General features: G+C 46.3%; 1 protein-coding gene across 3 annotated transcripts; it reads left to right on the top strand.

The window, feature by feature from the left end:
- Nucleotides 1-530: 530 nt before the first annotated feature.
- Nucleotides 531-15,506, top strand: mpz (myelin protein zero). Of its 3 annotated transcripts, XM_069708896.1 has the most exons (7): nt 532-731; nt 1,502-1,668; nt 4,729-4,942; nt 5,529-5,658; nt 6,086-6,128; nt 12,755-12,784; nt 13,490-15,506. In XM_069708896.1, exons 1-7 carry the CDS (start codon nt 686-688, stop codon nt 13,499-13,501), a joined length of 642 nt encoding a protein of 213 aa, XP_069564997.1. In that variant the 5' UTR covers nt 532-685; the 3' UTR covers nt 13,502-15,506. The 3 variants fall into 3 exon arrangements, with proteins under 3 accessions (XP_069564996.1, XP_069564997.1, XP_069564998.1); XM_069708895.1 differs by lacking the exon at nt 13,490-15,506 and having other exon boundaries at nt 531-731; nt 12,755-12,975; XM_069708897.1 differs by lacking the exon at nt 12,755-12,784 and having other exon boundaries at nt 533-731.
- The last annotated feature ends 3,235 nt before the right edge of the window (nt 15,507-18,741 follow it).

The following is an 18,741-nucleotide window of genomic DNA, read 5'->3' on the forward strand; positions in this document are numbered from 1 at the left end:
GAAAAAAGGGGAGAGAAAGAAAGCGCCATTGACAAGCAGGCAGCGAGCAGTCAGGCCCCGCCCTCCCATCCCTCCCATCCCCCCCACCCCCATCCCCACCCCCCCAATCTCCCCTTTGTCTCCGAGTGTGAGACGTCAGCAGGAATCTGCAGAGAGGGAGGACAGAGGTGAAGAGTCGGGTCTTTGTTCGGGGCGCTGGAAGAGCAATGAGATAGGGGGTTCCTGGACTGACCCCGCTGCAGGACAGGACCCCCCCCCTCTCTGATGTAGAGCTGTGGTTCACCTCCACCTGTCTCTCACATGACTCCATTTCCTTCTTCATGATGTGATGCTGCTCACTTTCTTCTTCTTCTTCTTCTTCTTCTTCTTCTTCTTCTTCTTCTTCTTCTTCTTCTTCTTCTTCTTCTTCTTCTTCAAACTTTACTGTGTGTAAGTCTGTTCCACTTGGGGGCTGGAGGGGGAGGGGGAGGCTGGGCCGGGCCCGGGCGAGGGGTGTGGTTGGGTATAAACCAGGCGGACAGTGGGTTTCCTGTTGTTGTCCTGTTGTTTTGAAGCATCCCTCTACCGTCTCTCGTCTCTTCCCGTCTCCTCCGTCTCCTCCGTCTCCTGCAGAGGGACTCCTCTCCTCGTCAGGTCCACAGCATCCGTTGTCTGGGAGCTCCGTAGAAGACCCAAAAACGCCACCATGCTGACGTTGTTGGCGCTGGCGTCAGTGGTCCTCCTGGGGACAGGTAAACAAAAACGTCTTTTTAACTTGAAGCTGTCATTCGGAGAAGAGACGTAGAAATCCTGTTTGACCTGATGGAGGACAGATTGAGGACAGACTGAGGACAGACTGAGGTTAGACTGAGGACAGACTGAGGACAGACTGAGGACAGCTTTCTGTGATTATCTGGAAACTGGTGATGAGAGTAGATAGTTGTGGTGAGTGAATCCTCGCCGTACACCGTCTCCTCTCCCTCCTGTCACATTTCTGCAGACGAGTGTCACAATTTTAATTAAAAGTGTCAGCTGTGATTTCATCGACGTGTCTTGAGGACGCCGTCGACACGCTCACGCCTGGAAGTGAACCACGTCGTCGTGACTCCGCGGCTCGTTCGAGATGCAGAGTGAATTTTTCCAGCAAAATACTGATTCTGCAGCCAAAAAAAAACAAATTAGCATCAATCATTAAATATTATTCAAGCATCAACAGCGCGCATGATTAGGCCAACATAATCCATATTAATGGAGAAAATGATGTTCCCCTTTGACTTTTAGAGACTCGCTCTGACAGTCCAAATATTTACTGAGAGCTCCACTCGATCGGAGGATTGAACACCTTTAAATGTTCCATTTATCAGAGAACCAACCGACATCTGGGAATCTGAGGATTTAACAGAGTGTGTGTGTGTGTGTGTGTGTGTGTGTGTGTGTGTGTGTGTGTGTGTGTGTGTGTGTGTGTGTGTGTGTGTGTGTGTGTGTGTGTGTGTGTGTGTGTGTGTGTGTGTGTGTGTCCCAGTGCCGCAGCAGTCCCAGGCCATCGTGATCTACACCGGCTGGGAGCGTCACGCTCTAGTGGGCGCCGACATCCGGCTGTCCTGCTCCTTCTTCTCCTGGCGTTGGACCTCTGAGGACGTCACCTTCTCCTGGACCTACCGGCCCGACGGCTCGCGGGACAGCATCTCTGTAAGGAACCACTACACACACACACACACACACACACACACACACACACACACACACACACACACACACACACACACACACACACACACACACACACACACACACACACACACACACACACACACACACACAGACACACCAAACAAAGTTAACCAGCTGTGTTGATGTGAAGAAACCAAACATTCAACTTTGGTCTCATTTATAACCATTAAAAAACTCTACAAAGAACTTTAGCATCTTTAAACTGTTACAGCTCACAATCATACAGTTCTGGTTCTGGTTCTGGTTCTGGTTCTGGTTCTGGTGGTCCAGAATCAAACAGACCATTTGTTGCTATATCTGATGTGAATGAGCCTCCACTGACCTTTTCCCCCTGAACGACCTTCTGTTGTCTCCACCCACTTCACGTTAACCAGGAAGTAACTGATAAATACTGAAGAAGGAAAAACACAAACGTGTTTTTCACCTGCGGACGTTCAGACGGAACCTTCGAAACCCGGCTGGTTGTCGTGGTGACGGAGAGGACTGTTTGATTTGAACAGTTTCAATTTCACATGTAAACGCGATTTCTTTTCTCAATTTTAAAGATGATTTTAAGGATTATTTTTAAAATGATTTTAAAGATGATTTTAAAGGTGATTTTTAAAGATGATTATAAAGATGATTTTAAAGGTGATTTTTAAAAAAAGATGATTTTAAAGATGATTTTTAAAGGTGATTTTTTAAAGATGATTTTAAAGATGATTTCAAAGGTGATTTTTAAAGGTGATTTTTAAAGATGATTTTAAATGTGATTTTTAAAGATGATTTTTTAAAGGTGATTTTTAAAGATGATTTTTTTTAAAAAGATGATTTTTTTAAAAAAAGATGATTTTAAAGATGATTTTAAGGGATTTTAAAGATTATTTTAAAGTTGATTTTAAAGGTGATTTTAAAGATGATTTTAAAGGTGATTTTAAAGATGATTTTACGGGTGATTTTAAAGATGATTTTAAGGGTGATTTTAAAGATGATTTTTTTTAAAAGGTGATTTTAAAGATGACTTTAAAGATGGGTTTTTTTAAAGGTGATTTTAAAGATGATTTTTTTAAAAGGTGATTTTAAAGATGATTTTAAAGGTGATTTTAAAGATGATTTTAAAGGTGATTTTTTAAAAAGATGATTTTAAAGGTGATTTTAAAGATGATTGTAAAGATGATTTTAAGGGTGATTTTAAAGATGATTTTTAAAGGTGATTTTAAAGATGATTTTAAAGATATTTTTAAAGGGGATTTTAAAGATGATTTTAAAGATGATTTTAAAGGTGATTTTAAAGGTGATTTTAAAGGTGATTTTAAAGATGATTTTAAAGGTGATTTTTAAAAGATGATTTTAAAGGTGATTTTAAAGATGATTGTAAAGATGATTTTAAGGGTGATTTTAAAGATGATTTTTAAAGGTGATTTTAAAGATGATTTTAAAGGTGATTTTTAAAGGTGATTTTAAAGATGATTTTAAAGATGATTTTAAAGATGATTTTAAAGGCCTAATCCCTGAAGTTTCAGTCGAGCATTAAGTGTCCTCCTACAGAACCAGAACTGGTTTTGTTCTGAGTGTTCTTCCTCCGCTAATCTTCCCGCCTCCTTCATCCCTCCCTGCTGCTCTTATCATCCTGCCATCTCTCCTATCTCTCCCTCCTGACTGCGCCTCCCTCTACCCGCCTCCCTTCATCTCCTCCTCCTCCTCCTCCTCCTCTCTCATTACGTGCTCCCCTCACCTCCTTCACCTTCATCCGCTTCCCGCCGCCGCCTCTCTTTGAAACTAGATTTCTCTCCTCTTTCTTCCGCTCACCTCCCGCCGCTCTTCTTTCCGGCCAGCTCAGTTTTACAGTTTCATTGGTCCGTCTGTTGTCACGGAGCGTTTGTCCTTTAAGACGTCCTGTTCAGTACCGTGACGTGTTCATGTTGTACGACAACTCCTCTGTAAAGCTGCAACGACCCGCTTAGTTCAGTCCCAAACCTCCAATCCTCATTTACACCCAAACATTCAAACTAAATGAGACCTCAAAAAATAAATTCTAAGTGAAGTCATAGTCGTCAAGTATACTGTCTCTACCACCAGTCCACTAGAGGGCAGCGTGTCACTGTGACAGCTCAAAAACAAAATCACTTGTTTTGGAAAAGATTTCTTTCAACAAACTATTTACTGTTTCTAAAAGAGTTTCAGGTCTGTAAAATGGTTCTGATCCAGAAGTGTCTTCAGCTGCAATACCAGCGAGTGCCACTAGAGGTCGGCTCCAAAAAGCCTCCGGCTCCATAGACTCCCATTCAACTTCTCTCATCAAATCCAAAGTGAATAAAATGTGTCCATCAGTTATCTCGGTGTTGTTAGCTAAAGTCACTCCTTCTTATTAGTTTTCTGGAGGTCCATCTGAAAATAATCCCTCATTCATTAGAAAAGAAGATTCAAGAAGACCTGTTTTTGGGGGCGTGTCTGTTTGATTGACAGGCCTGTGGTGCAGTCAGGTTACAGCTATCGGTGGGCGGGACGTAGTATCGTCAGGTTTCCGATCAGATCGGTCAGATCCACCGCTGGCTCCTCCCCCAGCTCGTCCAAATATGGTCACTTCCTGCTCCAAACCGCTCCAAACTAGCAAAGATGGTGACGGACAGAATCTGAACTGGAGGATTCATAACGTTCACAAACCAATGATGACATCACTGATGGTTGATGACATCACTGATAGATGGTTGATCACTTGAAACTAACCTGGTTTTCTGGGTGAAAGGCCTTCACACCGACACGCTGCCCTCTAGTGGACTGGAGGGTGTATTCCACAGTTTGGTACGATACTGATCATGGAGCATTTACAATCTGTTTCTGGTGCTATTAAACTGTCTCAGTGGACACATTTCACCGACTTGTTGATCCAATTTATAAACGTAATTTTTCCATCATCCAACACGTGATTGTAAATCTTAGTCAAATAAAACATCTGAAAGCAGCAGTTTCTCCCGAGGATAAAAACACGTCGTCATGGTGACACATTGTAAACAGTGCATCATCCTGTCCCTCCCTCAGATCTTCCACTACACGGGGGGCGTGGCCTACGTGGACAACAAGGGTCCGTTCAGGGACCGGCTGGAGTTCGTGGGGAACCCCGGCCGGCGCGACGGCTCCATCCTGCTGAAGAACCTGGATTTCAACGACAACGGAACCTTCACCTGCGACGCCAAGAACCCGCCCGACATCGTGGGCCGGCCCTCCAACGTGCGCCTGCTGGTGTTTGAGAAAGGTACGTTCGGCTCGCCACTCTTCCTCTGAGCACGTGGTTCTGAATCTGTTCATCAGAACCGACCGTTGTTATCATCTGAAACTCTGAAATGAATCTGAGCTGCAGCATTCACCGCCTCATTTCAGATTCACTGCACCTCCTCTTCAATGAAATCAATTACAATTTTATCTCTCTCCCTATTTGAGATTGCTATCACCCCCCTCCCCCTCCCCCCTCCTCCTCATCCTCTTCATCTTAGCCCCCCCACTTCTCTCTTCTTTCCCCTTTTCCATCCTCTTCTTCCCTCCATGACTCCCCCCTGATCTCACCTTAATTCTACCTTATTGCTCTTCCTCCTCCTCCTCCTCCCCCTCCTCCTCTTCCTCCTCCTTCTCCTCCTCTACTGAGCCTTCATCTTTCATCCAACTTTCATTGTTCCTCTTTCATCTCTGATTCTCTTTCCTCTCCCTCTGTTTTCCTTCCTCCTACGACACCATCTCTCTCCTTCACTGATTCTTCCTCGTCTTCATCCTCATATGACCTCCATCCTCCTCCTCTTCCTCTGCTCCACCATCTGACTCCTCCTCTCCCTCTGCTCCGCCCACAGTGCCCATCCAGGCCGGTGTGATAACGGGAGCGATCATCGGGGTGGTTCTGGGCCTGCTGGTTCTGATCGTGGTCATCTACTACCTGATGCGGTTCCTGGTGGCGCGCCGCGTCTTCAGCCTGAGCGTCAGGTCAGTGCCGGGCCCGTGGCCGGCGGTTCTGTGCCGGGGGAGGGAGCTGCAGCGCGAGCCCATCCCCGGCACCGACACCTGCGTGGCCAAGCTGGCGTAACGCCGCTCGGTTCAGATTAGGAGTCGCTCGGCCGATAATCATCTAAAACGATTAAACGTAATCCACTCCGTGATGAAGATGATGGAGCCTTCATCGGGCCTCCACCCGGAGCAGCGGCAGATGAAGATGATGAAGATGATGTGTGTGTGTGTGACAGCAGCAGATGATGAAGATGATGTGTGTGTGAGACAGCAGCAGATGATGAAGAGGATGAAGATGATGTGTGTGTGTGTGTGTGTGTGATGGCTGCAGGCAGTGCTGCCCTGTGACCACTGGAGGGAGAAATAGATTCGACATCCTGACATTGTCTCTCTTCTGTCCCTCCAGCAAACATGGCAAGAAAAAGAAGGAGGGATCACAGCAGAGACAGGCAAGTTTCCTCCTCCTCCTCCTCCTCCTCCTCCTCCTCCTCCTCCTCCTCCTTCTCCTCCTCCACCTCCTTCTCCTCCTCCACCTCCTCCTCCTCACACACTGCATCACACAGTCACCTCCCCGTGCAACAGATTGCTGAGCTGTCACGTTCGGGCGCTCCTCTTAGAGATTACAGAGAGTGTTTGTGTTGTCGGAGGAGTCTTCATCCTTTCTGCTGCAGCGCAGACGCACAACCGCACAATCGCACAACCGCACAATCGCACCACCGCACAATCGCACAATCGCACAATCGCACACATCCAACATGACAGTGCAGAACATCACTTTCATAATCGCATTCCCACGCTGCCACTCGCTGCAGCTGCAGAAGGTCCCTCGCACGCTGCCGCGCGGCAACATAGCATCAACACAACAACATAACAACACAACAACAACAACATAATAACAACACAACAACAACATAATAACAACAACATAATCATAACACAACAACATAATAACAACACAACACACCTACAACGCAATAACAACACAACAACAAACCTACAACACAATAACAACACAACAACACAATAACAACACAGCAACAACATAATAACAGCAACAATAACATAATAACAACACAAAAACAACATAACAACATACCTACACGCAATAACAACACAACAACAATACAACACAAAAAACAACATAACAACACAACAACAATGCAATACCAACATACCTACAACACAATAACAACATAATAACAACACAAAAACAACATAACAACACACCTACAACACAATAACAACACAGCAACAACATAATAACAACACAACAACATAACAACACAACAACAACAGAATAACAACGCAATAACAACACAACAACAACACACCTACAACACAATAACAACACAACAACAACACAACAACACACCAACAACAGAATAATAGCAAACAGTGCAGTGTGTAAACAGCAGGTCCAACCGGGTCACAGCACCGCTGCTCTGAATCGGCTGTGATTTGCTGTCGGTGTGAAAACGGACGGCGGCTGCTGATTTCTCTCTCTGGGAGTCAAATGAAAATCACTGAACTATTATGGTCTGGCTGCTCTCCGCTGCACGCCGAGGAGAGCAGCGGGGGGTGTTTGGGGGGTGTTTTTTTTCTTCCTCCTCGTCCTCATGGGAGAGTGATCGCCTCAAGTGGAGGATTAATCAGACATGTTGGTGCCTTGTATTCCTTTGTGGGCGAGTTGTGTTTGATTAGCGGGTGGGAGGAAGGAGGGGTGGGGGGGAGGGGGTGTAACCGACTGTACGCTGAGCTCGCTGATAATGAATAGAAAAAGAGGGAAGTCAGGGGATTTGAGTTCAAGGAGTTTTCAACAATCACAACTCGGCTTTGACAGGAGACGTGAAGAAGATCAAAGGCGTTGCCGTGACAGCGAGTCGTTTAGCCGCAGGTGAGCTGACGTAGAGACGAACCGGCGCCATCTCGCCCCTGTAGTGTACAGCTAGGGGGCGACACCAACCGGGGCCTCCTCCTGCTCCTCCTGCTCCTCCTCCTCATCTCGTCCTGCTCCTGTGTGATTGACAGGTTTGTGTGGAGCTGCAGTCAGCTGCTCTCCAGAGCTGGCGGCGGGTGACAGCACATATATGAATAAATAACTCACCGCCAAAAGGACAGATATTTGACAACGTTGTCATTTACAGTTATTCTCCTGCAAGTGTCCGCTCGGAAGAAAATATCCAGCCGCCTTGTTTTTTTATGTTTTATTTTTGATTTCTTTTCTTGTGTTGTGGCGGCGCCACACACGGAGACCTAAGGGACGCCCATCAGGCCTGTTTGATCAAATGGGTCTTATTAGGAGGTTCTGCTGACACAAGCGGTTCTCCATCACACTCACCAGCTCCAAACGCTGTCTGCTGGACACTACCAATCTGCAGCAGGAGCAGGAGGAGCAGGAAGAGAGGGGAGGGGGGTGAAAAGGGAAGCCTGTGGTGTGTGCTGCTCCCTATTAGGTGGAGATGTGGGAGAGGACTTTACCCTGCAGCCACAAACACACACACACACACACACACACACACACACACACACACACACACACACACACACACACACACACACACACACACACACACACACACACACACACACACACACACACACACACACACACACACACACACACACACACACACACACACACACACACACACACACACACTCACAGTACTGGAATGATAATTGAGTGCACTCAGTATCGATCTGAGCTCACACACACTCTCATTCTTCTCTCCATCTCCTTCGCTCCCTCCATCGCTCACTCTCATTCAGATTCCTTTTATCCGGTCACCTGTCTCCTCCTCCTCCTCCTCCTCCTCCTCCTCCTCCTCCTCCCTCCCTTTAACTGTCTTGCTGACCAGGAGAAGCATCTATCTGTAATTCCCCCTTTTCCACTCACCCCCCCACCCCCCTCCTCCTCCTCCTCCTCCTCGTCCTCCTCCTCCTCAGGTATTCTGGGCTCTGATCCGCTCTGGTTCCAGACAGGAAATCACTACCTCTCAGTCTTGCTCCTCACCTGTCACCTTGTCTCTTTAGTATGCAGCAGGGTCTTGCAGCCACTCCCCCCACGCCCCCTCCTCCTCCTCCTCCACTGTACCCATCAGTTACCTTTCAAGTGCTGCTGTAACCGGGCCCGGTCCTGCCCTCTCTGTGAAGCGGCCCGTCGTTAGCGTGAGAAACACTGCAGCCCGTCGAGGGAGGTGTGATGGTAAACAATGCAGTGATGCATGATGGGATGTGATGAAGGTAACGACACCGGATTGGTCCCAAGCAGAATCCCACCTCCCCCCCACCTGATGATGCGTTTCGATGATGATGATGATGTGTTTCATTGATGATGCGTTTCGATGATGATGCGTTTCATTGATGATGCGTTTCGATGATGATGCGTTTTGATGATGCATTTCGATGATGATGCGTTTCGATGATGCGTTTCGATGATGCGTTTCGTTGATGCGTTTCGATGATGATGCGTTTCGATGATGCATTTCGATGATGCATTTCGATGATGATGTGTTTCATTGATGATGCGTTTCGATGATGATGCGTTTCGATGATGCGTTTCGATGATGATGTGTTTCATTGATGATGCGTTTCGATGATGATGCGTTTCGATGATACGTTTCGATGATGATGTGTTTCATTGATGATGCGTTTCGATGATGATGCGTTTCGATGATGCGTTTCGATGATTGTTTCATTGATGATGCGTTTCGATGATGATGCGTTCGATGATGTTTCGATGATGTCGATGATGCGTTTCGATGATGATGTTTCGATGATGATGCATTTCGATGATGCATTTCGATGATGATGCGTTTCGATGATGCGTTTCGATGATGATGCGTTTCGATGATGCGTTTCGATGATGATGCGTTTCGATGATGATGCGTTTCGATGATGATGTGATGATGCGTTTCGATGATGATGCGTTTCGATGATGCGTTTCGATGATGATGATGATGCGTTTCGATGATGATGCGTTTCGATGATGATGCGTTTCGATGATGCGATGATGATGTGTTTCATTGATGATGCGTTTCGATGATGATGCGTTTCGATGATGCGTTTCGATGATGATGTGTTTCATTGATGATGCGTTTCGATGATGATGCGTTTCGATGATGCATTTCAATGATGATGCATTTCGATGATGATGCATTTCGATGATGATGCGTTTCAATGATGCATTTCAATGATGATGCGTTTCATTGATGATGCGTTTCGATGATGATGCGTTTCGATGATGATGCGTTTCGATGATGATGCGTTTCGATGATGCGTTTCGATGATGATGCGTTTCGATGATGATGCGTTTCGATGATGCGTTTCATTGATGATGCGTTTCGATGATCATGCGTTTCGATGATGCGTTTCGATGATGCGTTTCGATGATGATGCGTTTCGATGACGATGCGTTTCGATGATGCGTTTCGATGATGATGTGTTTCGATGATGCATTTCGATGATGATGCGTTTCGATGATGATGCATTTCGATGATGATGCGTTTCATTGATGATGCGTTTCGATGATGCGTTTCGATGATGCATTTCGATGATGATGCATTTCGATGATGCGTTTCGATGATGATGTGTTTCATTGATGATGCGTTTCGATGATGATGCGTTTCGATGATGATGCGTTTCGATGATGCATTTCAATGATGATGCATTTCGATGATGATGCATTTCGATGATGCATTTCAATGATGATGCGTTTCGATGATGATGCATTTCGATGATGATGCGTTTCATTGATGATGCGTTTCGATGATGCGTTTCGATGATGCATTTCCATGATGATGCGTTTCGATGATGCGTTTCGATGATGATGCGTTTTGATGATGCATTTTGATGATGATGCGTTTCGATGATGCATTTCGATGATTCATTTCGATGATGATGCGTTTCGATGATGATGCGTTTCAATGATGATGCGTTTCAATGATGCGTTTCGATGATGATGCGTTTCAATGATGATGCGTTTCAATGATGCGTTTCAATGATGATGCGTTTCGATGATGATGCGTTTCGATGATGATGCGTTTCAATGATGCGTTTCAATGATGATGCGTTTCGATGATGCGTTTCAATGATGATGCGTTTCAATGATGCGTTTCGATGATGATGCGTTTCGATGATGCGTTTCAATGATGATGCGTTTCGATGATGCGTTTTGATGATGATGCGTTTTGATGATGATGCGTTTCGATGATGCGTTTTGATGATGATGCGTTTCGATGATGCGTTTTGATGATGATGTGTTTTGATGATGATGCGTTTCGATGATGATGCGTTTCGATGATGATGCGTTTCGATGATGATGCGTTTCGATGATGCGTTTTGATGGTGATGCGTTTCGTTGATGCGTTTTGATGATGATGCGTTTCGATGATGATGCGTTTCGATGATGCGCTCCTGATGCTCCTCGACAGGTTAACTCGCAGGTTAATGCTCTGGAATACAACTGTTGTAAAGTTAAGTGTTGCCGTGACCTTCTCTCCTCTCGGTCCAGTCCGTCCTGATGGATTTGGTGTGCTGCCTCCCTCCTCCTCTTCCTCCTCCTCCTCTTTCTTCTCCTCCTCTTTCTCCTCCTCCTCCTCTACCTTTTTATAGATGTCCGCTCTGAGATGTTTTTAGACATTGCTCAGACGATGTACAGAATGAGTGGGAGTGAATGGAGTTATGTAAGTACAAGTGAAGTGAATATTAAATAAAAAGAGCTGCAGTTAGTGAAGCAGGTCTGCTCCTCCTCCTCTACCTCCTCCTCTTCATCGCAGCTGCAGAAATAAAATATCCTCAAGATTTATGACACATTATTTGTTCCCCTGCATGCTGATTATTTATTCATCAGCTCAGTTTTACCTCACAAATATTTAATTAGGATTAATGACTGCAGGAATTTCTTGATTTGCAGGTCCAATATCATATATGTATATATATATATATATATATACATATATGTATGTATTTAATAGTCAACAAGCTAAACACCAAGAAAGGCCTCTGATTTTCTAAACAAATTAAATTGAAAGAAGAAAAACAAAACTTAATTTGAATAACAATAGTACGATTATTAATAATTACAATAAATCTGAGGAGAGCAACTAGTTTAAAATTTTAAGGTCAGTTTTGATTTATTTCAAAAAAGGTTATCCATGTAATGTGTGGTGTTGTCATGGTTACATATCATTTGTTTTCTCAATATCTAGATGACAGATTTTTAGTGACTTGTTCTAAACTAAACTGAAACGATGTTTAAACTCAAGTTGAAATGTAATCTTGATTAAAAAAACAATGAATTTTAGACATTTTGCCGGAACTCCTCCCCTAGCTCCGCCCACCTGACACTAACAGCTTTGATCTGTGATTACTGTCTGTCTGCTCAGCCTCTCTGCAGGGCGGACCAATCAGAGACCAGTGGGCGTGGCTAAATGAATTTCGGAGGTGGGGCGAGATGAAGCGAGACGAAAAGTTTTTATTTATGAAAGGAAATATGGAGGAATTAACAAGGGTTAGATTCAAAACATAAAAGATGCCGATTGGTTAAAAACGGCTCCAATAGTTTTCTAAATGGGTGCGACGTCTCCGTCCAGCAGGGGGCAGCGAGGACACAGCAGGACATGTTTAAATGTATAGATGGGTGTGTGTGTGTGTGTGTGTGTGTGTGTGTGTGTGTGTGTGTGTGTTGATGATCTACTGTCAGTTTTCAGGTGTGTGGAGCCGACCTGCTACGGTGTCCCATCCTAACGCATGGTTACCTGTTTTGTCACCCCCTTACAGCTCTGGACTCCACCCCCTCTCACTTGCTATCCCCTCCCCTAAAATGACTGTCTCTCTCCCCTCTGTCTCTGGATGTCTGCCTCCCTCCTCTTCCTCCTCTTCCTCCTCTCCTCCTCTTTCTCCTCCTAAATGTGTTTTTCTCTCCTCTTCACACAGCTCCGCCCTCCTGCTCACCCCATCTCTCATCCGCTCACCTGTAACTCACCTGTCTCACCCCTCCTCCGCGCTCCTTTCCTCCTGAAATGACTCTCCTCCCCTGTTCTCCCCCTGACCCCCTCTCCCTCCTCCCCCACAGGGCCCCGCGCCTCCCGCCGACCCCTCCAAGGTGAAGGCGGCCGCCTCGGAAAAGAAGAAGCAGGAGTCTCGCAAGGATAAGAAATAGGATGCGGGGCGGGGCTGGGGTCGGCTCGCAGGCCGGCTGCTCCAGCCCGTCCGGCAGGCGGTGGCGACGGCCCGGCCCGCGCAGCAGCAGAGAACCGTAGTCAGGACGACAGAGGGGATGGGGGCGGGATGGGGAGGAGGGAGAGGGGCGGGTACTGATGACCATCGACCTGGAGCTGACCCGCAAAAACGGGCGGGAGGGGCCCAGCGGGGAGGGCGGGGCTGAGAGGTCCAAGCCGCTCGGCCTCCTGGCCCGCCTGGCCAATCAGCTCACAGTCAGATAACTCACCTGTAAGGGGGGGAGGGGGGGCACAGTTAACCTGCTTTACGGCCGACCTGAATAAATGAGTGTCCGCGGCTCAGATGTAGCTGCTGCTCGCCTCCTTCTCCTCTCTCCCTTTCATTGTGATGCTCTCTCTCCTCCTCCTCCTCGCCGGCCGCCGGTTGGTGGACGAGCCAATTTGCTTCAGAGATGACATGTCAACCCCCCCTCCCCCTCCCCTCCTCCCCTCCTCCCCTCCCTCCACTGTGTGTTCATTCTGATTCCAGAAGTGCTTTCTGTGCTAACCCTGTCTCTCTTCCTCCCTCCCTGTCTCTCTTCCTCCCTCCCTGTCTCTCTTCCTCCCTCCCTGTGTTCTTCCTCCCGTAGATAAAGGTCTGACTCCTCCGTGACTGCCTCCACTCCTCTAGTCTGCTCCCTCCTTTCCTGCCCAGCCTGATGCACCTCCCACTCTCCCCCGTTATCTCCTCTCTCTCACGACGGCGCCGGCTGCGAGAATAGTCCGACTTTATCAGAGGCAATCGCGGCAAATAATTTTTACAGCGACTCATCGGAGACCCGGACGCGTGTAGAAGTGTTTAAGGTCTAACTACGCACATAACTTCCCTCCGAGGAGCCTAAAGACGTCCCTGAATCCTCCCCTTAATGTTTACGACTCAATCACTCGCTGAGCGGCGCTCCGGACTTCACACGGAGACGAAGGGAGGGAGAGAAATATGAGTCCTGCTCTCAGATGGAGGTCCGAGCCCTCCGGCTCGGGGTGATTCAATCCTCTCACATTTGAGCTAATGGAGGTCGTCTCCGTGTCCTGGTCCGGCCGAAGGCGTCTATTTCTGGCCCTATAAGAGGGTCCAGGCTTACTGTAACAGCTGCACATTTTTCAGCCGACGAGAAGGGGGTGGGGGGGGGGGGGCTGAAGTATGTGAGTGCACGAGGCCGCCGACCGACAACCTGGAATGACGTCACGGCTGCCGAGAGTCTGACAGGACCCCCCACCCTCTCCCACCCCATCGTCTCTCCTCCTCCCCCACCTGACCCCGTGGTCCCCCCGACCTCCCCTCACCCCGTCGTCCCCGACCCCGTCGTCTCCCCCCCTCCTCCCTTGACCCCGTCGTCTCTCCTCCTCTCCGTCCCCGTCGTCCCTCCTCCTCTCCGTCCCCGTCGTCTCTCCTCCTCTCCGTCCTCGTGTCTCTGGCTTCTTTATCTCGTCCTCGTCCTGCTGCCAGCTGAGTCCTCGGTGTGTTGTCCTCCACAGAAGACACAATCCACTGCACTCTTTAAGCCTCCTTATCGGGCTGCCAGGCCGACAGCTCAATGCTCTGCTTCTTCCTCCTCCTCTTCATCTTCCTCCTTCTTCTTCTTCTCTTCTTCAAACTCAGACACCTCCCTCCGTCTTTCGCCAGTGATCGCCCTCTAGTTTGCCCTTCACCCCCCCCTCCCACCGGTCCTCCTCTTCTGTCTTCTTTCTGTTGGTTCAAATACCAAAATGCTCTCGTCTGCCTCCTACTGGCAGAGGGAGGAAACACGTGGGCAGAAATCCGCCGCCTGTAGTCCTCGCCGAAGACGCCAGACTGAAGGTCATAATCTAGCTAGCTCTCCTCCGGTCGTGTTTTATGTATATGTGTGTTTATATAAAGTTAAAAACTGTCTAAGTAAAGCAGATAACGTGTTGTGAGACGTGTCCTCCACGTGACAACACGTGACAACATGTGACAACACGTGATAACAGGTGGAGAACACGTCTGGTTTTATGGACGGTGCTGTGTGGCTGTCTCTTCCCAGACGAAGGGAAACTGAGGTTGTAGCGCAGTGACGGAGAGATGGGGGGTGGGGGGTGTTAAGCTCAGTCAAACATCCATGTTTCACCACCGAGCCGTCTCTTCCTTCCAGCCGAAGACAGATCGCAGCGCTTCATACAGGTGGAAGCTGGCGACTTGAATGCTCCTTTAAAATTCATAACAGGAACGGAGGTGCTGAACCAGCCGGACACCTGTTTCCACTCGTCACTGTTTCCTGTTTCCACTCGTCACTGTTTCCTGTTTCCACTCGTCGCTGTTTCCTGTTTCCACTCGTCGCTGTTTCCTGTTTCCAGTCGTCGCTGTTTCCTGTTTCCACTCGTCGCTGGTTCGTCCGGTTCGAGCGTTCTTCTTCTGCGAAGCCACACAGACGCCGGACATACGAGCAAACAGCACGACGCGGTTTTCTTTGTCTGTTGTGAAGCGCTGTCGTCGCCGCTAATCTCCTTCGTCTGGACGGACCGACGCGTCTTACATTTCTTTACCTTTATTTTTAATGCTTGTGGTAATTCCAGAGCACTAACTCTCTGCGGATGACTCTGTGTAATATGTTGTAAAGAATAAAAAATGTCCACAGAAGACAAAGGAAACACGTGTTCGCTGTCTCTTTCTTCCAGACGGGAGTCCGAACGGGTAAAACAGTAAAACTCATGACAGAATCACGGTGGGCCGTCTGAAGGTTTCTGGACACGATGAGAACATCGTGATGTCAGTGAGAACATCGTGATGTCAGTGAGAACATCGTGATGTCATTGAGAACATCGTGATGTCAGTGAGAACATCGTGATGTCATTGAGAACATCGTGATGTCAGTGAGAACATCGTGATGTCATTGAGAACATCGTGATGTCAGTGAGAACATCGTGATGTAATTGAGAACATCGTGATGTCAGTGAGAACATCGTGATGTCATTGAGAACATCGTGATGTCATTGAGAACATCGTGATGTCATTGAGAACATCGTGATGTCAGTGAGAACATCGTGATGTCATTGAGAACATCGTGATGTCAGTGAGAACATCGTGATGTCAGTGAGAACATCGTGATGTCATTGAGAACATCGTGATGTCAGTGAGAACATCGTGATGTAATTGAGAACATCGTGATGTCAGTGAGAACATCGTGATGTCATTGAGAACATCGTGATGTCAGTGAGAACATCGTGATGTAATTGAGAACATCGTGATGTCAGTGAGAACATCGTGATGTCATTGAGAACATCGTGATGTCAGTGAGAACATCGTGATGTAATTGAGAACATCGTGATGTCAGTGAGAACATCGTGATGTCATTGAGAACATCGTGATGTCATTGAGAACATCATGATGTCATTGAGAACATCGTGATGTCATTGAGAACATCGTGATGTCATTGAGAACATCATGATGTCAGTGAGAACATCGTGATGTCATTGAGAACATCGTGATGTCAGTGAGAACATCGTGATGTAATTGAGAACATCGTGATGTCAGTGAGAACATCGTGATGTCATTGAGAACATCGTGATGTAATTGAGAACATCGTGATGTCATTGAGAACATCGTGATGTCAGTGAGAACATCGTGATGTAATTGAGAACATCGTGATGTCAGTGAGAACATCGTGATGTCATTGAGAACATCGTGATGTCAGTGAGAACATCGTGATGTAATTGAGAACATCGTGATGTCAGTGAGAACATCGTGATGTCATTGAGAACATCGTGATGTCAGTGAGAACATCGTGATGTAATTGAGAACATCGTGATGTCAGTGAGAACATCGTGATGTCATTGAGAACATCGTGATGTCATTGAGAACATCATGATGTCAGTGAGAACATCGTGATGTCATTTGGAGGTTTTAAACGCAGAACAATGAGCAGCGGCTGTTTTTCTTTTACACAAAAGGAAGAGTTCAGTTGTGGAATTAAACTTGATCTCTTCTGCTCTCGGTGGAAGATGAAGCTGAACGCTTTCCCCCGATGATGATGATGATGATGATGATGAAGATGATGATGATGATCATGATGATGATGATGATGATAATGATGATGATGATGATGAACTGGGAATAAACCATCTTAACAACCTCTTAACATTTCTTACGCTGACAAAATGAGGTATAATTTAAAAACAAAGATGGAGTTCAGGGAGCCGACGTAACCTTTTCAGAAACTTCATATTCAGACTGGGAACCAGCTGACGGACTGTTTTACACATGCAGGTGGAAAATGTTCTGATCCCAGACGGTCCAGTTTCTATTCACGGTTAACAAGAGTTCTTGTTTGGAGATGAACTGGGCCGGTCCCATACGGATGAAAACAGATTTCAGACGGTCGAACGGGTTCTGCAGGTCGGACGTTCTTAAACAGTTTGATCTCAACTTATTTATTGGAGTTCTATCGTCCATGTTGAGTCTTTATTTATCAGTAGTTAAAAGCCGGTGCTGAGACGTTCGGTTCTGATTGGACCTCGAGATCGGTGTGACGTAAAAGTCAACTTTTTGCAGATTCTAGCCTTCGTGTTTCACTTTCTGTTGGGAGAATGGCACAAAGTTCTGTTTTCTGTGTTCGTCGGTCCGGTGATGGATCCACTGGACCGGATCAACGTCCTGCAGGAACCGGATCAACGTCCTGCAGGAACCGGATCACGTCTTCGATGACCGTCCAGTTAGCAACGGTATGTTTCAGTTTGTGTAGCTGCAGAATAAAAAGACGTGAGAATCTTCACATGAAACGATTCAAAGACATTTCTGACAACAGAAACCAAAGAATCTGTGTTAATATGTGACAAAGTTATTGGGAAATTATTGACTCTTGAACTTTTGGGAAAAACATTCAAGGTCAAATCTCAATAACAAAAATCAGCTTTCTGTATTTTACTAGGAATGCTCTCATTTTTCAGGGTTCTCCAGAACAAGCCACTGTGTGTTAAACGAGTTTACTTATGAATTCAGTTCCTTTTCAAAGTAGATTAGGCCTCCAAATTCTGATTACGTTTATTTATTGATTAATCTGCTGATTATTTCCGTGATTATATACTTTCTTTGTTTAATTACATGTGTATTTTTAGCACTAAGAAATGATCCAAAAAAAATAAAAAATACTTGACATGTTTATAAAACAAAGAAAGCAGAAAAGTGGAGAACATATAACCATTAAATTGTGTAACAGTGTTGCTTGAAAAATTACTTTTGAGATGAATCAATTAGCCGATCAGATATCAGGTGAACTGTCTGATCAGTGAAGCTTTGTGTTATTTCCTCTTTAAAAACCTGATTTTTACTCTTATGGATCAACACATGGAGCTGTTGTGTTCTCTGGAATAAAATCTAAATGTTTACTTTAATATTTATGAATTTGATCACTTTCTTAAAAGGCCTCATATTCACAGTTGACTTTCTTTACAGTGTGCACTGATGTGGGGTTAGTGAGAGAAACCACACTAACAGCATGCGGCGGCTGACCCTGGACCAGCCGCTGCATCTGTCATGTGGGCGCCGCGGTTCTGACCCGCCTGATGATCTCCGTATGTCGGACTTCCAGCTGACGGCGCCGTCCGATTGGCTGCGAGTCACTTTGAATTCCAACAAAAAATGACATCAGCGACTAGCTCCTCATTATTATTATTATTATTTATTATTATTATTATTGTTTATTATTATTTATTATTATTATTATTATTATTAGAACTGATGCGTTATTGATATTAGAGAGTTTCATGTGTTGTTGACAGCAGTGATTGATGGGCCATTGTTTTGCAGGGGACTGTGTTTTGGGGGGGGGATGGAGGGGGGAGAGCAGGTGCAGAATATGGAGTGTATGTGTGGGGGTGGGGGGTGGGG

This window comes from Brachyistius frenatus, unplaced genomic scaffold (assembly GCF_029030835.1).
Source record: "Brachyistius frenatus isolate BFR_SWC_R1_liver_20210118 unplaced genomic scaffold, ASM2903083v1 Contig_79, whole genome shotgun sequence".
Classification (NCBI taxonomy): domain Eukaryota; kingdom Metazoa; phylum Chordata; class Actinopteri; family Embiotocidae; genus Brachyistius; species Brachyistius frenatus.